The following is a 21,328-nucleotide window of genomic DNA, read 5'->3' as shown; positions in this document are numbered from 1 at the left end:
TAAAGAAGCTTGGTGCTTCTCACCAAGCCATCATCAACAGAGCCTTTGAACTCTTTTATTTATTGCAGCCTGCTAATCATTAGCATATTATGTTTCTCAAAGTGCTTATTCATTGACTGTCAGCTGAACCTCTTTGTCATCTACTCTTCAGGAAACTGCCAGGCAGAACTATGTGGATTTGGTGTCCAGTTTGAGTCCTTCGTCTGAGTCTTCTAGCCAAGTGAAGCCTGCAGCAGCCAACGAGAAACAACCGGGATCTGAAAACATCATAGTGACCTCTCAAGATGGCATCACAAAGATCATGTTTAACCGGCCCACCAAAAAAAACGCCATCACCACTTCGGTAATGTTCCCTGCCCTGCGAGTGTGTCCTGTTTTTCTTTTCCTCTTCTTTTCTTTGTTCCACTCAAAAAAAAAGAAAAAGAAAAAGAAACTGTTGAGCTTCAACATTATTTCTACTTTAAAAATGTCTCTGGTTTGGTTTGTTCAGGATCATTAATAGTGGCCACTGTTTTCTTCGGATTGGCCATGTTTTGTTGAGGATTTGTGAGTTTTGGGTCGGAGCAATGTATCCAAAGGGCACTGAGATTTTCCTATGAATAGAAGCACAAATCAGTTAATATAAATGAAATATGTGTTGATACAAGAGCATATGCAGAGAGGCACTCTGAGATTAGTATAAACTGCCCCCCAAAAGTGTCTGACTGTCAGTTGGACTTTTCTGCTCTTACGGATTTTATTTTATAAGAGTAGAGGAGAAAAGGACAAATGACTTTATCTTCAGTAAACCAAAACCCCACTGTGCTCTACCAGGACAACTTTGAATTTGTCCCTGAACTAGAAAGATAACAAAATAAGGACTTCAGCCCCTTCCCCCATGAAATAAATTACAGGGAATTTATCCAGTGCTCAGTGGGATTATAACGATTGTGTTTCTGCAGTGTGGAACAGAGAACATACTGATCTGAAATATTCTTAAGTAAGCATTTCATGATTGTCATATAGTTGATAAGGCACTTAATTTTCAAAATTGTATTTCTGTTTACCCTAACTCGTTTCTATGTAACCCTGACACTAATAGCTAGTCTTCCCAGGTGCCTAATAAGGGTCGGCACTTTCTGCACAGAGCTGTATTTTTCACAAGAAGCCTACTACCGTTATTTAACAATTAAATAGACAAGAAGACACTTAAGTTCACATAGCTAAACAGCAAGAAAATCTAAAGTTATACTTATTCTAAATCTGGATTATGTCATTACTATAGTAAAGGAATTATTTCTTGTTCCCTTCCTCAGTGGAAATGACTACATCTTTGTTCATGCATTATGTAAAGTCTATACCTTAACTTTTTTCAGTGTTATTATATCCGTAAATATCAGCCCTCTTCATCATTCTTTCCCACATGGAAATGTCATCTACGATAGAGACTGCACCTACTTTATTTTTGTTAATATTTTTTAGTTGTTGATGTACCTTTATTTTTTTTAAATTTTATTTGCATATGGTGCTGAGGATCAAACCCAGTGCCTCACAAATGCTAGGCAAGTGCTCTGCCACTGAGCCACAACCCCAGCCCCCTGTACCTATTTTAAATGCATTAATAGCAATAGCAACATGTCCAAGATTTTCAGATGTGTTGCTGATTTAAAATTTAGAGGGCCTTGTCCTTGAATACTATTACAGTGGTTGGACATCTCAGCCTGTGGCATTCTTTACCACTTCCCAGACTGTCCAGGACACCTATTCTTTCTTGAGGTCACAGCAGGATACTGCTTTGTGGAAAATTTTCTCTGACCATCTCCTACGTCACCCATCCTCAACAAACCTCAGCACCTCCCATGAGCTTCATGCTGCTTCATGCTTTAGACCCTTGGCTCCATTTGAGCACAGTAATCTCCTGTATTAATTCTAAAAGCTTAAGGTCTGCATCCTTTTTGCTCACTTTAAAAACAAAGTGGTTTTAGCTCCTCTGCATCTATCAAAGTGCCTGGTATATTATATGCATCAAATAATTACAAAACAAATGAAAATCCTTTTAGGTATCGTGGTCCACTTTTTTTGAAGTGGGGGAACAGGTACCAGGGATTGAACTGAGGGCACTCAACCACTAAGCCACATCCCCAGCCCTTTTTTATATTTTTTAATTTAAGAGACAGGGTCTCACTGAGTTGCTTAGCACCTTGCTGTTGCTGAGGCTGGCTTTGAACTCATGATCCCCCTGCCTCAGCCTCCCGAGCCACTGGGATTACAGGGGTGCGGCACCATGCCCGGCATATTGGTCCATTTTTTGGCTGTTAAAATATAATCAATATAAAGGTTTGGTGAGAGCAGACTTGTACATTGACAGAGTGAGTCCATTGACTGATAGTTCTTATTTTCAGTGTTCTTTTCCTCATTTTCCCCTTCACATAGATGTATAAAGAAATTATTCATGCACTCAAAGCTGCAAGCACGGATAACTCAGCCATAACTGTTATTACAGGTAAGACATTTTCTTGGACTTCTTAATTAAATTTCTATTTTGGAGAGTCTTCCACTAAATAGGAAATTAAGTGAAAAAGTGTGAAGATGTTTTCCAGTATTGCAATGCTTTAATTTATAAATATATAACCATATAATAGACATGGGCTACCCACTCTTTAATAATTCAAGGATAAGCATGTATCCTAACATGGCTTGAACAAGAACCATCATGATGGCCTGATTCACAGTAGCCAAAGCAAAAGATGTCTTAAACCAGCTGGATAAATAAATCGTTGACTATTCATGCAATGGAATGCTACTCAGCAATAAAAAGTAACACATAACAGACACAAGAACATGGATGAGTCTTTAAAGCATATTTCAACAAAATAAGCCAATTACAAGAGTACATATTGTATCATTCACTTTATATAAAGGTTTGCAATAGACAAAAGTTCTAGTCTAAAGTGGTTGATGTCCTAAAGTGACTGCCTTGAGGCAGGTGGGATAGTGTAACTACAGAAAAGCCCCTGGGAACATTCTGGAATGATGGTATACCCCAAGTAATACCAAAATCTGCAGATGCTTAAGTTCCTTATATGAAATGGCACATTATATGCATAGAACGTATACACATCTGCCTGTAAACTTTAAATTATCACTTGATTATTTATAGTGCCTAATAAAATGTCAGTGCTGACATAATTGTCATACTATATATTAAGGAAAAAGAGTTGGTACGTGTTCAGTTCCTAGGCATTTTTTTCCAAATATTTTCTGTTGGTGAATCCACAGATGTGAAACCCACAGATATGGAAGGCTGACTGGGGAACAAAATATTATATACTAGTTTGGTTCTATTGCAAGGTTTGAGGCATCTGTGGAACATCTTGGAGGATAAGGAGTGGGGATCACTGTATCTTGTTTTGGATGGTGATCATGCAGGTAAATACAGTGATCAGAACTCATTAAACTGAACATTTAAGAACTGATCATTTTATTGTATGTAGATTATACTAATACTAGTGTGGTAATGTACACTTGTAATCCCAGTAACTTGGGAGGCTGAGGCAGGAGGATCACAAGTTCAAGGCCAGACTTAGCAACTTAAACCCTGTATCAAAATAAGAAATTAAAAGGGCTGGGCATGTGACTCAGTGGTGGAGCCCCTGGATTCAATACCCTGTACAAAAAAAAAAAAAAAAATACACAGGCACACACACACACACACATCTTCAATATATCTTAAAATAAAAAAGGACTTCTTAGTAGGATTTAGAAAGCCCAACAGTCTTGTCCTACTCATCTTCATTCTCTGTCTTCTTCCCCTGGCTATTTCTACGTCAGCCATGGTTATTTTTTCCAGCCCATTGTACACATGGGGTACACCCCTGTGTAGACCCTCAGCACATTAGTTCCCTCTGTGTGAATTTATTTCCTATTCTCTCCCTATCTAGCCTTGCCACTCCTCCAGATCTCAATTCAATTTTCCCTTTTTTTAGGAAAGTCCCTCCATTAACTCCCTGACTAGACCAAACTCATGATCCTTATTCGTATCATCAGACACCTCTCTTTTGTCTCTTAGTTACCTTCTCTACATTTGTGGGGAGTGGTTTTGGTTTTGCCATTATTGGGAATTAAACCCAGGGGCCCTTTACCACTGAGCTACACCCTAGTCCTGTCATTTTTTATTTCAAGACAGGATCTCGCTAACTTAACCAAACTGACCCCAAACTTGAGATCCTCCTACCTCAGCCTCCCAAGCTGCTGGGATTACAGGCCTGCACCTCTGTGCCTAACTTATTATTGTGTTTTAAAACCAATGTCCAGCTAATTTGCTGGTCTGTAAATTAGGACAAGAACCATAGCTGGTTCACCAGTGTATTTTCAATGCCTAGCACCTAGAGCTTGTACATAGTAGATTCTCGGGTGTTACAGAGCGAATGCATACATAAATGAATGGTGGTTGGTTTTCCTGTTTACAGGAAATGGTGATTATTACAGTAGTGGGAATGATCTGACTAACTTCACAGATGTTCCCCCCACTTCAATAGAGGAGACAGCTAAAAATGGTAGCATTTTACTAAGGTAAGAGTGACATTTGTCTGATCATGGAGTTCATTTTTATATTTATATCTTTATTTATAATTTATTTTTATGTGATGCCAAGGATTAAACCCAGTGCCTCACACATACAAGGCAAACTTTCAACCACTGAGCTATAGCCCAGCCCCCTGGGGTTCATTTTTATATATCAAAGTGGTATTTACTTGAGCAAAAGTGAAATGCCTACTTCTCTGCTGATACAGTTAACTGTGACTTTGAACAAGCTTATTTCTCCAAGTCTCTGATAGTAGGTGGGCATTCATTCTATCATTCTATCACCTGGACTTCTGTCCCCTGTCCATCTGGCCACTCTACATGAGATTGACTAGAAGGCAGGAGGTGAACTAGAATTGGAAATAAAATTCTCTCGTAATGAGGCAGGGGAACTTAGCACATTCTCCTCAGGTCAGGGCAATGGATGATTTCCATGAGTGCTGGTGACAGGAGGCTGAAGTAGTCTTGAAAGACACAGAAGACCTCTGTGAGAGCTTTGCTCTTTCTGTCCTCTCTGTCCCACTGAGTCTGAGTCCCACCATGCCGGGATAGCACAGCGTGTGCTCAGTCACCTGTCGTAATCTCTGAACTCACTGCCCATGGTACAGGATCTGAACGAGGTTTGGCCTGTAGGATTCGCTGCCGAGCTTCCATCAGGAGCCATACAGGGGGGTGTCCTTAGTGACTCTCGGGGGAAGACCAGGGAAGTGGCCAGGCAGGGAGCACTGCTGGCTGGTGTGTATATTTTATTTTGAGCCAGGGTCTCAAATTTATTCTCAGATTCAAACTTCCTTGCCTGCTTGGAACATTTAATGCTTTTCTGTTTCTTTTTTCATAGGGATTTTGTAGATGCTTTTATAGATTTTCCTAAGCCTCTGGTTGCAGTGGTAAATGGCCCAGCTGTGGGAATCGTGGTCACCCTTCTCGGGCTATTTGATGTCGTGTATGCATCCGACAAAGTAAGTCAGCTCCCAGAAACGTGGAGGCCAGACCACTGGAATGAAGTGAGATCCTCCGGATCGTTTTATCATTGTTGGTAGTAGCTGGTTACACGTGGCTGTAGTAGGATGGACTGTATTTAGATCGATCTCCAAAAAATTAGCTCAATTGGATAGATTTTATTTTTCCTTCATTATTAACTTGAATTTTGCTAAACACCAGTATTATGGTTGACAGTGTCAAGTGCTGATGGTTCTGTATTCTGATCAAATGATAGAGTAGTTATTCAACATTCCATTTTCATATTACTCTGAAAGACTAAGGATACACTTAAAAGCTGGTTTTCAAAAAGCAAATGGCATCATTTCAGGTTGTGCAAGTTGACTATTTGATCCCTAAATGAATCCTAGTATTTAGAATTTTAGAATAAGAATGATGATTATTATATGTGCTCATTATTGTTGTTATTACATACTCTGTACTTTGGTTTTCTTATAAGAGAACTGAATCTCTGAGAAATTCCTTCCCCAAAACACAGTATAGCCAGGGCTGGGGTTTTGGCTTAGGGGTAGAGCATTTGCCTTGCATGTGTGAGACTCTGGATTCGATCCTCAGCACCACATAAAAATAAACAAACAAAATAAAAGTATTGTGTCCTTTTGCAACTGAAAAAAAATTTTTTTAAAAGTATAGCCATATGTTCACCACTGAATTAAATATTTTAGTTTTTGTACTTACCAGAGTTTGTTTCTATCATAGTGGAAAATAAGATTTTGAAAAATATAGAAAAGTACAAAGAAAAATGTTAAGTTAAAAATCACTCCATGCAGCTGCGTGTGATGTCACAAGTCTGTAATCCCAGCAACTCAGGAGGCTGAGGCAGCAGGATCAAAGTTTGAAGTCAGCCTCAACAGCTTAGCAAGGCTCTAAGCAACTTAGTGAGACCCTGGCTCAAAATAAAATATAAAAATGGACTGGGAATATGGCTTGATGGTTAAGTGCCCCTGGGTTCAATCCCTGGTACCAAAAAAAAAAAAAAGGTGTGTGTGTGTGTGTGTGTGTGTGTGTACTTTTCTAAGTTTTTCAAAATTCCACAGGGACAGAAAATGGGAAAGTATAGGTCAAAGAATACAGAGTAGGAAATACGTAGGATCAAAAGACCCCATGTACGTGAGGACCATAGTTAATAATAGCATATTGTAATCAAGATCTTTGCTAATTGAGTAAATTATACCTGCTGTTATGTATGTGTCGGGGTGGGATAAAGGTGAGGGTGATAGATTGTTAATTTGCTCACAATAGCAACTATTTTACTACATATGTATTTTATTATAGCATGTCATATGCACCTTGCATATACACAGTCTTTTTTTAAGTAGTCTTTAATTTTACCTCTCAGAGATAAACAGTGCTAGTGTTTGGTTTATATAACTACTCTAATGTAACCAGTCCCTGACTGCTGGAGCCACAGTCCGTTTCCAGTTTTCATCATTGTAAGAAAGACACAATAACATTTATCTCAGAACTTTGACCCTAGGATATTTACTGTAGAACTGATAATGACTCTAGAGTTGTCAGATTCTTCAAATGACTTATGTACTTCAAATGTTTATGTGCTGGTAAAATTTTCTCATCTGCCACCTTGTGAGAGACATCTGATTTTTCACGACTGAAGAAATTCCTTAGGATTTATCATCATTGGCTTCATGAATAAATACCACATTAAATCATGGGCCCATATTTAACCCACATAGTCAAATAGTGATTAGTTCACTCTAGCCATTTTTCCTTATGAGCTGTGGTGAATAATGCTTGGTAGCTTTTCTGTTAGCAAATGAGTTAATGCACAGGGAGAAGTTATGTCATAATAGTAAGGATCTGAGTGCTCACTGTGTACTAGGCACTCTGTTAGTGCACATCACACATGCACACATTCACATATTCCACCAACAGCCTGGTGAGATAGTTACTTTCATACCACTTTACAGATGGGAAACTGGCTCAGAAAGGGGAAGGAACTATCCCAAAGGCACCAAGCAGTCTGATGCCAGAGTTTACACCCTAACTACGTCTGCTGCTTTATCAAATAAACATTCTGATTGCTGCTGATCATCAGTTTGTTTGTATGTGTCTGTGGCCCCCTAGGTCTGGTTGGTATTTTCATTCAGTTTTCAGGTGATATTCCTTAGTCTGTGTCATCTCACTGTTTTTTCTTTTTTGTACCAGAGATTGAACCCAGGGGCGCTTAACCACTGAGCCACATCCCCAGCCTTTTTTAACATTGTATTTAGAGACAGGGTCTTGCTGAGTTGCTTGGGGCCTCTCTAAGTTGCTTAGGCTGGCCTCGGACTGGTGATCCTCCTGCCTCAGCCTCCCAAATCACTAGGATTATAGGCCTGTACCACTGTACCCGGCCTCACTTATTCTTGGAATAATACTTCTTTATGAGGGGAGAAAAAGTTGAATGATATTAATAAGAACATGTTCTTTTATATTTTTCTTTATATGTTGCATACATTATACATTTATATTTTCTGAGAAATATGCATTAAAAAAGACCATGCTGGACTATAGGAAATAAAATCTAAATATTCTTTTATATCTTATCAGTTATAAATTAATTCTCCTTCATAAAGATTTATTGGTCGTCAAGAATATAGAAAAAGAGGCTGGGGATGTGGCTCAAGCGGTAGCGTACTCGCCTGGCATGTGTGTGGCCCGGGTTCGATCCTCAGCACCACATACAAACAAAGATGTTGTGTCTGCCAAAAACTAAAAAAATAAATAAATAAACATTTAAAAATTCTCTCTCTCTCTTTAAAAAAAAAAGAATATAGAAAAATACTTAATACTTTAATACTTAATACTTTAATACAGTAAATCTAGAAAAATATTAAAAATGATTGTATTCCAAATAAGCAATATCAAGATTGATTTAGTATCTAATACCAGTCGGGGGTGGGGGTTGAATTAAAAACTCTTAAGTCACCAAGACAAACGAAAGATTGAGGAAATTGAAACAATTTTTCAACCCACATAAGAGGCTAATCTCTCTTAATATTTTAAGGTATATCTATATAAATTACCAACCTAATATAAAAACAGGCAGTAGAGAGGAATAAATCCTTCACAGAAAAGAAAGTAAATGACTTTTGAAACTATATGAGAAACACCCATTATGAAAATGGAGAGAGAGGGCTGGGGTTGTGGCTCAGTGGTAGAGTGCTCACCTAGCACATGTGAGGCCTTGGGTTCAAGCTCAGCACACCACATTAAAATAAAGGTATTGTGTTGTGTCCAACTACAACTGAAAAATAACTTAAAAAAAAAAGAAAATGGAGAGATAATCCACACCAGAATATTATTATTTGCATGAGATTTACAGTGAGACTCATAACCTGAATATAAAAGACAACTTACAAATCAATAAAAAGAAGGTTAAGAGTCTAACTTTAAAAACACCAAGAAAAATACATAAGCAGTTCTTCACCAAAGATGTGAATATAACTAATATAAGTACATGAAAAGATGTTCAACATCATTGATCATTAGCAACATGTAAACTAGGACAAGGTGAGACTGCTCCACACCCATGAATATGGTTAAAATTAAAAGGACTTTTAATAATAAAGTATAGTGAGGAGGTGGAGCAAATGGGGCTGGTAGTAGTGTCCAGACTCTGCTATTCTCTTAAGTTCAGCGTAACTTTCCACACAACCCAGCAATTACACTGGTGGGTATTCACCAACAAGTACTGAAAACATGTTTACCCAGAGCTACCTTTTCACAACAACCTTATTTTGTTAGAATTATCTGAAAAATATTTAATTTTTCTTCAGCTTCATTGAGGAGTAATTGACAAATAGAAATTGTGTATATCAAAACAACTTGATATTTTTCTAAACAGTTTTGTGCACAAAGTACTGGAAACAATACCAGTGGCATTTCCAATGGCAAATGGGTAAGCAAATTATACAAATTATCCATACAGTGGATTTCTACTCAACAGTAACAAGAAGCAGGCTAATATGCAACAGTGTGGTGATTCCCAGAAGCTTTAGGCCAGGGGACAGAAGTGAGACTCAAAGGCTTTGGAACATAGGATTCCATTTATATAGCATGCTAGAAAAGCCAGACTACAGGGACAGAAAGCCAATTAGTGATTGCACAGGGATGGCAAGAAGGAAGGGATTGACCACCAAAGGCCATGTTAAAAATATACTGTGTCATTGAACAAAGACTTGAAAAGAGTGGATTTCACACTGCATAATCCTAATCTAAATTTTTTTGTTAAGCATTTTGAAATTATGATTAAGTGGTGATTTTTTAAAAATGGTTTTCTTTTCTTCCCCCTCCCCAAATAGGCAACATTTCACACTCCATTTAGTGAACTTGGCCAAAGCCCAGAGGGATGTGCCTCTTACACTTTTCCGAAGATAATGGGCCCCGCCAAGGTAACCTCTGGGAAGCTTAAAAGTAATGTTTAATGTTTCATTCCTCTTCCAAATATAACCCCATATTCTCTCTTCTTTCCCTTACTGATATGTACAAAGAGATAGAAACTATTTGACCTCCAACTCTAAGGGTTTTACAAGTGGAGGAACCAAGCTTTAGGAAGTGTCTGGTCTTAAAGAAAATTGGAAATTTTCTGCAACTTCCCAAACTGGGTCACTCCTTTCAGCTAGTTGCCTGATGCTATCTCATTGCAAGCAGCACAAGATCTTGTTCTCCACAGCTGTGGCATAGTGGGAGGACAAGGACTGTGCCCAGCCCCCTAGGTCTGCTCAGCTGAGGGCCACTTAGTTACTAAATGGATGAGCCACATCCACTGAACATGGTACACCAGCATCTTCACTTTCAGAGTCATATGAAATACTAGAAATGTGGGGCCTCGTGGATGTTTCCAAAGCCACTCCCAATAGCAACAGCCTTTCTGTCAGCCTGTTTTGAAAGATATTAAGAGACTCCCAAGCCACTCCCAAGTGGCTGCTCAGGTCTTTCCCTGTGGTTATGGAAACCTAGTTACCCATGCTTGGTACATGACTCCAAGGGATTGTGACACAGCTGGAGAGCGTGGCGTAGGGAAAGGCTTAGCCAACATGCTTCCTGATCTCAGAGGCCGGGGGTGAGATTGTGCCTGTTCATTGGCTGCTAGGTTTTTGATGAAAATATTTCTTCTTTTAATCTCATTTTGCTGCCATATACCCCAAATCATTATACAGGTTTGGAAAGTGGAGCAGAACCAACTTGAAGGCTTAGAGCACTTGGAATAGTGTTTGCTTTTCTGGAAGACAAATTGCAAACAGAGAAAGGACATCCACTTAATCATCTCATGGGCTTTTTATTTTTAGTTTTTTTTTTTAAGAAATGCAATTTGAGTCATCTTTACTTTCTTTAAGTCAAGTAGAATAATTTGAGTGCCTACATAGGTAAAGAAAACTGTCAAAGCTAAACCAGGGGGGAGAGGAAGATGGCGGCGAGGGGAGTGCATTGCCCCCGTGTGCTGCTTCACTGTGTGGGAGTATGACAAGTCAGGACGGCTAAAGGCTATCTTGTTAGGAATTTCCAGCAATAGTGGGGTGCTCCGGAACCTGGAGGAAGGATTTCCATCGCACAAGGATCGGCTACGGGGACTCAAACGCGAGAGGTTTGTCGCACGGAGGGTAACACTGCTTATTCAGCAAATCGCCCCGCGGCTAGAGTCTGCAGCGCGCGCTGGGAAACGAGGAGATAGCGACGCAGGGATACAGCGCTGCAGTTTCTGCCAGCCGTGCAAGCACCGTACTCAGGGCTGAATTCTGGGTTTGAGACGGGGGAAGGAAGCGGTCCATCTCGGTTCTCCACACCGGTCAGACCACAGAGGAGGCCAGCAGCCACCATGTTGGAAAGCTGACATCACCATCCCTGTTTTCGACTGACCGCAGCTCATTCAGCCATAGAACAGGTAATTTCAGGCTGCCATTCGCCTGCGGCTTGCAGACAGATTGCTAGGGTTCAGTGCCTGGGGGCTTCTTAGAACCTGATCTTATCGGAGCGAACACCCAGCGCGGGGCGGCCGAGTTCCTGCTCCCAGAACCGCCCTGGCCCAGGGCTGGGGAGCCTGCGGAGGCTGCTTCTTGGACCCTGCTCCTATCAGAGCATACACCAAGCACTAAGCGGCCGAATTCCGGCTCCCGGAACTGAGCCCGCGGGGACTGCTTCTTGGAGCCTACTCTTATCGGAGCTTACACCGAGCACGTAGCGGCCGAGTTCTGGCTCCCGGAACTGCCCTGGCCCAGGGCTAGGAGCCCACGGAAACTGCTTCTCGGTCCGGGTCCTGCTGAGGGCCGGTCAGGACTCACCCGTTGCTTTGGTTGCCCGGCAAGGGGAACGAAATGCTGCCATTCGCATAGGATACCAACATGGCAGAGATCTGATGTCATCAGAAAGCGGCGGAGGAGAGAACTTCATCAATACCAGCGGCGACAGAAACAGTTGGTCTCCTGGTAGGGGGGGTGAGGCACAGACACCCGAGTCTCCTCAATTTGTCGTCGAGCCAGAGGGGAGGAGCCGGGCCGCCGCCAGCGCCTGGAGCAGGCCCAGCGGCTCGCCAGCGTGGTGACCGCGTGACCCCAATTGGAGAGGGGGCGGAGCGGAGCCGCCACCCGCACCCGCAAGGTGGGCAGACCCGCGACCCAGTGGTACATGGGCGTGGTAGGAGGGGCAGGGCAGAGCCGCCGCCCGCGCTTGCAAGGTAAACAGACCTGTCACAGCCTGGCGGGTCAGGCCCAGTGGCCTGCCAGTGTGGTACACACATCACCCCAACTGGAGTAGGGGCAGAGCAGATCCTTCTCCCACGCCCGGATCAGGCCCTGCCGGTGTGGTGGCCACATGACCCCAATTGGAGTGGGGGCGGAGCGGAACCGCCACCCGTGCCCGCAGGGTGAGCAGACCTGTGACCAACCTGCGGATCAGGCCCAGGGGTCCGCAGGCGTGGTAGGAGGGGCAGGGCAAATCCGCCGCCCGCGCCTCCAAGGTAGGCAGACCTGCGATAGACCGGCGGATCAGGCCCAGGAGCCTGCCAGCGTGGTACAAACACCACCCTAATTGGAGTAGGGGCAGAGCAGAGTCGCCACCCGTGCCAGGAACAGGCCCAGCGACCTGCAGGCGGGGTAGTCACGACACCCCAATTGGAGTAGGGGCAGAGCAGAGCCGCCACCCGTGCCCGAAAGGTGGGCAGATCTGCGACCGACCAGCGGGACAGGCCCAGTGGCCTGCCGGTACGACAGACACGTCACCCCATTTGGAGTAGGGGCAGAGTAGAGCCGCCGCCCGCGCCTGTAGGGTAGGCAAACCTCCAACCGACCGGTGGCCTGCCGGCGTGGTACACTCGTCACCCCAATTGGAGTAGGGGCAGAACAGAGCTGCCGCCAGCGCCCAGAACAGGCCCAGTGACCTGCCGGCGTGGTAGCCACGACACCCCAATTGGAATGAGGAGAGAGCAGAGCCGCCGCCCGCGCCTGCAGGAAAGATATGCAAGCAGTATGAAAAGACAAGGAAAGAAAGGACCACAAGCAATGCAGGTCAACACAACTTTAGAAGAGGTAACAGCTGCAGCAGATGGAATGTCAGATAAAGAATTCAGGATATACATGCTTCAGATGATCTGGAGTATCAAGGAAGACATTAGACAGCAAAATCAGACAATGAAAGATCACTTCGACAATGAATTACGCAAACAAATCCAGGAAGCAAAGGATCAACTATACAGGGACATAGAGGTTATAAAAAACAAACAAACAGAAATCCTAGAAATGCAGGAAGCAATAAACCAACTTAAAAACTCAATGGAGAATACTACCAGCAGAGTAGAACACTTAGAAGATAGAACATCAGACAATGAAGACAAAGTATTTCAACTGGAAAAGAACATAGACAGCTCAGCAAGACTGTTAAGAAACCATGAGCAGAACATCCAAGAAATATGGGATAACATTAAGAGACCAAACTTAAGAGTCATTGGGATACAGGAAGGTACAGAGCTCCAAACCAAAAGAATGAGCAGTCTATTCAATGAAATAATACGAGAAAACTTCCCAGACTTGAAGAATGAGACAGAATCCCAAATCCTAGAAGTCTACAGGATGCCGAATGTGCAAAATCATAAGAGATCCACACCTAGACACATTATAATGAAGATGCCCAACATACAGAATAAGGAGAGAATTTTAAAAGCTACAAGAGAAAGGAAGCAGATTACATTTAGGGGTAAGCCAATCAGGATAACAGCTGATCTTTCAACACAGACTCTGAAAGCTAGAAGATCCTGGAATAACATATTTCAAACACTGAAAGAAAATGGGTTCCAACCAAGAATTGTGTATCCAGCGAAATTAAGCTTCAGGATGGAAGATGAAATTAAAACCTTCCACAATAAACAAAAGTTTAAAGAATTCGCAGCTAGAAAACAATCTCTTCAAAACATCCTTGGCAAAACATTACAGGAAGAGGAAATGGAAAATAACAATGAAAACCAACAGTGGGAGGTAGGACAGTAAAGGGGGGGAAATAATCAAAGAGGAAAAGAAACCATGTTTAGTAACAGAAATAAACAAATATGGCTGGAAGAACAACCCATATCTCAATAATAACCCTAAATGTTAATGGCTTAAACTCACCAATTAAGAGACACAGGCTAGTAGAATGGATCACAAAACAAGACCCAACAATATGCTGCCTACAGGAGATGCATTTGATAGGAAAAGACATACATAGGCTGAAGGTGAAAGGTTGGGAAAAATCATATCACTCATATGGACTTCGGAAACAAGCAGGAGTGTCCATACTCATATCAAATAAAATAGATTTCAAGCCAAAGTTAATCAAAAGGGATAAAGAGGGACACTACATACTGCTTAAGGGAACCATACACCAACAAGACATAACAATCATAAATATTTATGCCCCAAACAATGGTGCAGCTATGTTCGTCAAACAAACTCTTCTCAAGTTCAAGAGTCTAATAGACCACCATACCATAATCATGGGAGACTTCAACACACCTCTCTCACCACTGGACAGATCTTCCAAACAAAAGTTGAATAAGGAAACTATAGAACTCAATAACACAATTAATAACCTAGACTTAATTGACATATATAGAGTATACCACCCAACATCAAGCAGTTATACTTTTTTCTCAGCAGCAAATGGATCCTTCTCAAAAATAGATCATATATTATGTCACAGGGCAACTCTTAGACAATATAAAGGAGTAGAGATAATACCATGCATCTTATCTGATCATAATGGAATGAAACTGAAAATCAACGATAAAAGAAGGAAGGAAAAAGCATACATCACTTGGAGAATGAACAATAGGTTACTGAATGATCAATGGGTTATAGAAGACATCAAGGAGGAAATTAAAAAATTCTTAGAGATAAATGAAAACACGGACACAACATATCGGAATCTATGGGACACATTGAAAGCAGTTCTAAGAGGAAAATTCATTGCTTGGAGTTCATTCCTTAAAAAAAGAAAAAACCAACAAATAAATGATCTCATACTTCATCTCAAAATCCTTGAAAAAGAAGAGCAAAACAACAGCAAAAGAAGTAGAAGGCAAGAAATAATTAAAATCAGAGCTGAAATTAATGAAATCGAAACAAAAGAAACAATTGAAAAAATTGACAAAACTAAAAGTTGGTTCTTTGAAAAAATAAACAAAATCGACAGACCCTTAGTGATGCTAGCGAAGAGAAGAAGAGAGAGAACTCAAATTACTAACATATGGGATGAAAAAGGCAATATCACAACAGACACTTCAGAAATACAGAAGATAATCAAAAACTATTTTGAATCCTTATACTCCAATAAATTAGAAGATAGTGAAGGCATCGATAAATTTCTTAAGTCATATGATCTGCCCAGATTGAGTCAGGAGGATATAGACAACCTAAACAGACCAATATCAATTGAGGAAATAGAAGAAACCATAAAAAGACTACCAACTAAGAAAAGCCCAGGACCGGATGGGTATACAGCAGAATTTTACAAAACCTTTAAAGAAGAACTAATACCAATACTTTTCAAGCTACTTCAGGAAATAGAAAAAGAGGGAGAACTTCCAAATTCATTCTATGAGGCCAACATCACCCTGATACCTAAACCAGACAAAGACACTTCAAAGAAAGAAACCTACAGACCAATATCTCTAATGAACCTAGATGCAAAAATCCTCAATAAAATTCTGGCCACTCGGATACAAAAACTTATCAAAAAAATTGTGCACCATGATCAAGTAGGATTCATCCCTGGGATGCAAGGCTGGTTCAATATACGGAAATCAATAAATGTTATTCACCACATCAATAGACTTAAAAATAAGAACCATATGATCATCTCGATAGATGCGGAAAAAGCATTCGACAAAGTACAGCATCCCTTTATGTTCAAAACTCTAGAAAAACTAGGGATAACAGGAACATACCTCAATATTGTAAAAGCAATCTATGCTAAGCCTCAGGCTAGCATCATTCTGAATGGAGAAAAACTGAAGGCATGCCCTCTAAAATCTGGAACAAGACAGGGATGCCCTCTCTCTCCACTTCTCTTCAACATAGTTCTCGAAACACTGGCCAGAGCAATTAGACAGATGAAAGAAATTAAAGGCATCAAAATAGGAAAAGAAGAACTTAAATTATCACTATTTGCAGATGATATGATTCTATACCTAGCAGACCCAAAAGGCTCTACAAAGAAACTATTAGAGCTAATAAATGAATTCAGCAAAGTGGCAGGATATAAAATCAACACGCATAAATCAAAGGCATTCCTGTATATCAGCGACAAATCCTCTGAAATGGAAATGAGGACAACCACTCCATTCACAATATCTTCAAAAAAAATAAAATACTTGGGAATCAACCTAACAAAAGAGGTAAAAGACTTATACAATGAAAACTACAGAACCCTAAAGAGAGAAATAGAAGATCTTAGAAGATGGAAAAATATACCCTGTTCATGGATAGGCAGAACTAACATCATCAAAATGGCGATATTACCAAAAGTTCTCTATAGGTTTAATGCAATGCCAATCAAAATCCCAACGGCATTTCTTGTAGAAATAGAGAAAGCAATCATGAAATTCATATGGAAAAATAAAAGACCCAGAATATCAAAAACAATGCTAAGCAGGAAGTGTGAATCAGGCGGTATAGCGATACCAGACTTCAAACTATACTACAGAGCAATAGTAACAAAAACAGCATGGTACTGGTACCAAAACAGGCGGGTAGACCAATGGTACAGAATAGAGGACACAGAAACCAATCCACAAAACTACAACTATCTTATATTTGATAAAGGGGCTAAAAGCATGCAATGGAGGAAGGATAGCATCTTCAACAAATGGTGCTGGGAAAACTGGAAATCCATATGCAACAAAATGAAACTGAATCCCTTTCTCTCACCATGCACAAAAGTGAATTCAAAATGGATCAAGGAGCTTGATATCAAATCAGAGACACGCCGTCTGATAGAAGAAAAAGTTGGCTACGATCTACAGTCGGTGGGGTCGGGCTCCAAATTCCTCAATAGGACACCCATAGCACAAAAGTTAATAACTAGAATCAACAAATGGAACTTACTCAAACTAAAAAGTTTTTTCTCAGCAAAAGAAACAATAAGAGAGGTAAATAGGGAGCCTACACCCTGGGAACAAATCTTTACTCCTCACACTTCAGATAGAGCCCTAATATCCAGAGTATACAAAGAACTCAAAAAATTAGACAATAAGAGAACAAACAACCCAATCAACAAATGGGCCAAGGACCTGAACAGACACTTCTCAGAGGAGGACATACAATCAACAAGTACATGAAAAAATGCTCACCATCTCTAGCTGTCAGAGAAATGCAAATCAAAACCACCCTAAGATACCATCTCACTCCAGTAAGATTGGCAGCCATTGTGAAGTCAAACAACAACAAGTGCTGGCGAGGATGTGGGGAAAAGGGTACACTTGTACATTGCTGGTGGGACTGCAGATTGGTGCAGCCAATTTGGAAAGCAGTATGGAGATTTCTTGGAAAGCTGGGAATGGAGCCACCATTTGACCCAGCTATTCCCCTTCTTGGTCTATTCCCTAAAGACCTAAAAAGAGCATGCTACAGGGACACTGCTACATCGATGTTCATAGCAGCACAATTCACAATAGCAAGACTGTGGAACCAACCTAGATGCCCTTCAATAGACGAATGGATAAAAAAAATGTGGCATTTATACACAATGGAGTATTACTCTGCATTAAAAAATGACAAAATCATAGAATTTACAGGGAAATGGATGGCATTAGAGCAGATTATGCTAAGTGAAGCTAGCCAATCCCTAAAAAACAAATGCCAAATGTCTTCTTTGATATAAGGAGAGTAACTAAGATCAGAGTAGGGATGAAGAGCAGGAGAAGAAGATTAACATTTAACAGGGATGAGAGGTGCGAGGGAAAGGGAGAGAGAAGGGAAATTGCATGCAAATGGAAGGAGACCCTCAGGGTTATACAGTGGAGGGGGTAAAGAGAGAGGAGGGGAGGGGAGGGGAGAGGTGGGGAGGGGGGAGGGTGGAGGATGGGAAAGGCAGCGGAGCACAACAGACACTAGTATGGCAATATGTAAATCAATGGATGTGTAACTGATGTGATTCTGCAATCTGTGTATGGGGTGAAGGTAGGAGTTCATAACCCACTTGAATCAAAGTGTGGAATATGATATGTCAAGAAATTTGTAATGTTTTGAACAACCAACAATAAAAAATTAAAAAAAAAAAAGCTAAACCAGGTTTATCAGAGCTAAACCACGAGGTAATGGAATTTTGAAAATGCCTAGCATTTGACCCAGAACTGTGAGTTGTTGTTATTTAACCCTTTTTTGTAATCATTATAGTTTATAAAGCAGTAGGTCAGCTGCCGTGGTTCAGGTCCTTTCTGCCTTTGCCCATTCTTACCTCTTCAAACCTGGGTGGACAGAAATGGTTGCCCGTCTAGCCCTTGCAGAGATGGAAGCCTGCAGTGGTCTCCACACACAGTTTGCAAACTGTTGCCCCATTGAGGTCATCAGCTTCTCCCTCATTGAGAATATAAGCAACTTTAAAAGACCATGAACAAATCTTTGCCTTCTGAAAGCAGTCAGTTCTGCAGTTAACTTAAATTTTGTTTTTATTAAGGTAGTGTCTTAACTTTGCTTTTTATTTCAGGCAGCTGAGATGCTTATTTTGGGGAGGAAGTTAACAGCAGGAGAGGCATGTGCTCGAGGCCTCGTTACAGAAGTTTTTCCTGAAAGCACTTTCCAGAAAGAAGTTTGGACCAGGCTGAAAGCATATGCAAAACTCCCCACAAATGTAAGTCTTCACCTTTTACTTGTAGAAACCTTGAAAATAATTTCCCCAGGGGAAAAATGTGTAAACCTTAAGGGAATAAGTCATAAAGAAAAGACATTATCTTTAGTTGATTTTATTTTTATTTTTTTTTTTTAATTTTTTATTGTTGGCTGTTCAAAACATTACATAGTTCTTGATATATAGTTGATTTTAAGCACATCGAAATTTGAGGTTAAAAATAATTACTGTTAGTGCTGGAGCTGTAGCTCAGTGGCAGAGGTCTTGCCTAGCATGTATGAGGCACTGGTTTCCATCCTTGGCACCACATAAAAATAAATAAAATAAAGGCATGATGTCCATCTACAACTACAAAAAAAAATCTTTAAAAAAATAACTAATGATGTTGGAAATACTGATTTTTATAAAACTTATGAAATAGATATTTCGTTCCTATGGTACAGAGCCAAGGGGCAATTCTTTGTGGAGATAACTTTAGATTATAAGCAGTAGTTTCTGAGTTCTTTTACTTTGGAATTCAGATGAAAAAACAGAGAGGTTTCACAATAAGGAGATTGTTACTTTTTTTATATATGGGATAGTTAATGACTGACTGCTCTTTTATTCTTGCTATTCAAAATGTGATCCTGGAATCAGAAGTTTTAGCATTCATCTGGAACTTTTTGAAAACATATAATCATAGACCTGCCCCAGAAGTACTAAGGTGATTCATATGCACATAAAAGATTGAGAAGCACTGTCTTATTATTACACATGTGTCTTACAGGATTAGTTAAGTGAACATGGGAGAAATAAGAACCAGAATTACTGAATATCCCACTGCTGTTAGAAGAACTCTTAATCTTCCTGTTGGTTTTGTTTTATCAGTCCTTGAGGATTTCAAAGGAGTTGATCAGAAGTAATGAGAAAGAAAAGCTACATGCCGTTAATGCTGAAGAATGCACTGTCCTCCAGGGAAGGTGGCTATCAGAGGAATGCATGAATGCTCTCATGAACTTTGTATCCAGAAAATCAAAACTGTGACAACCACTTAGAGAAGAGTTAAGACCATCAAAGGAAGGGTATGCGGTTAGTGCTGATTTTAACTAAATAAACTTCACTGGGCCTTTTTCCAGTGCTATATGTCAATTATGATGAGAATATTTTACTTACAGCCCTAATGAATAAAAACTTATGAAACAAGCTTTAAGAATTCACGTAGGTGATGTTGGCCTCGTAGAATGAATTTGGAAGTTCTCCCTCTTTTTCTATTTCCCAAAGTAGCTTGAAAAGTATTGGTATTAGTTCCTCTTTAAAGGTTTTGTAAAACTCTGCTGTATACCCATCCGGTCCTGGGCTTTTCTTAGTTGGTAGTCTTTTGATGGTTTCTTCTATTTCCTCAATTGATATTGGTCTGTTTAGGTTGTCTATATCCTCCTGACTCAATCTGGGCAGATCATATGACTTAAGAAATTTATCGATGCCTTCACTATCTTCTAATTTATTGGAGTATAAGGATTCAAAATAATTTTTGATTATCTTCTGTATTTCTGAAGTGTCTGTTGTGATATTGCCTCTTTCATCCCATATGTTAGTAATTTGAGTTCTCTCTCTTCTTCTCTTCGCTAGCATGGCTAAGGGTCTGTCGATTTTGTTTATTTTTTCAAAGAACCAACTTTTAGTTTTGTCACACTAGTATGGCAATATGTAAATCAATGGATGTGTAACTGATGTGATTCTGCAATCTGTATATGGGATAAAAATGGGAGCTCATAACCCACTTGAATCAAATTGTGAAATATGATATATCAAGAACTATGTAATGTTTTGAACAGCCAACAATAAAAAATTTTAAAAAAATAATAATAATAAAATTGTTATTTAGGTCACAGCAAAGAAAAAGTTGACAGAAACAATTGGTACTGCTGTTATTTGCCATTGGTGTTCTCTGCGGTTGATAAAATTAAAAACTAATCTTTTTCTTTAAAAAAAAAAAAAAGAATTCACGTAGGTTATTGGAACTAGAAAGTCTTACATCTTTCGACATGAATCGATGCTGCCAGGAACAGTGGAACATTGTGCCTGGGATCCTGCTTTGGAAAGCGTTCACGGCTTTACACGCTGAAGTTACATTCTTGAACACCACTACAGCACTTTGACGTCCACACGCGGTGACTGACTGAATCGGGCCAAACATTGACATCCTTTGAATTACTGACTTGAGATCCTCGGTGGGTTGCATGTCCTTTTTCAGCCATCTAGCAAGGGAGCAAATGCAAGGAGCGAGTTACTAGAAAACAAATAAGAATCTTAGTTTCTTTTTTTCCCCCAATTTAATAAAGAGGCATGGAGGGGAAACGGGTTGTGTCATTGGAGAGCAGTGCTCCTTATTGGTATGGAGCCCTCCTTCTTGTTCAATGTGGTATTTTATAAGAGACACCTGACAAGGACTAGAGATGCAGTTCCAAGGGCT

At 40.3% G+C, this 21,328-nt stretch overlaps 1 protein-coding gene and 1 long non-coding RNA gene across 3 annotated transcripts in view; one reads left to right on the top strand and one right to left on the bottom strand.

The window, feature by feature from the left end:
* Eci2 (enoyl-CoA delta isomerase 2) overlaps positions 1–20,058 on the top strand; it is a 30,901-nt gene extending 10,843 nt beyond the window's left edge. For both annotated transcript variants that reach the window (XM_046453471.2, XM_046453472.2), the window contains exons 4-10: positions 152–343; positions 2,413–2,482; positions 4,449–4,551; positions 5,402–5,522; positions 9,867–9,956; positions 18,736–18,879; positions 19,744–20,058. In XM_046453471.2, the coding sequence (XP_046309427.1) occupies positions 152–343; positions 2,413–2,482; positions 4,449–4,551; positions 5,402–5,522; positions 9,867–9,956; positions 18,736–18,879; positions 19,744–19,899 (876 nt within the window). In that variant the 3' untranslated portion in view covers positions 19,900–20,058. The remainder of the gene's footprint in view (positions 1–151; positions 344–2,412; positions 2,483–4,448; positions 4,552–5,401; positions 5,523–9,866; positions 9,957–18,735; positions 18,880–19,743) is intronic.
* Positions 178–21,004, bottom strand: LOC131424504 (uncharacterized). Its single transcript, XR_009227633.1, has 2 exons — positions 20,891–21,004; positions 178–593 (listed from the first exon to the last, which is right to left on the bottom strand). It is a non-coding gene; the product is annotated as an uncharacterized LOC131424504 (long non-coding RNA).
* Between the last annotated feature and the right edge of the window lie 324 nt (positions 21,005–21,328).

Source organism: Marmota monax, unplaced genomic scaffold (genome assembly GCF_021218885.2).
Source record: "Marmota monax isolate L192 unplaced genomic scaffold, Marmota_monax_Labrador192_F-V1.1 WCK01_AAM20220418_F8-fsc00029, whole genome shotgun sequence".
Lineage (NCBI taxonomy): Eukaryota > Metazoa > Chordata > Mammalia > Rodentia > Sciuridae > Marmota > Marmota monax.
The sequence above is the reverse complement of the archived record's forward strand: the minus strand, read 5'-3'. Positions and strand labels throughout refer to the sequence as shown.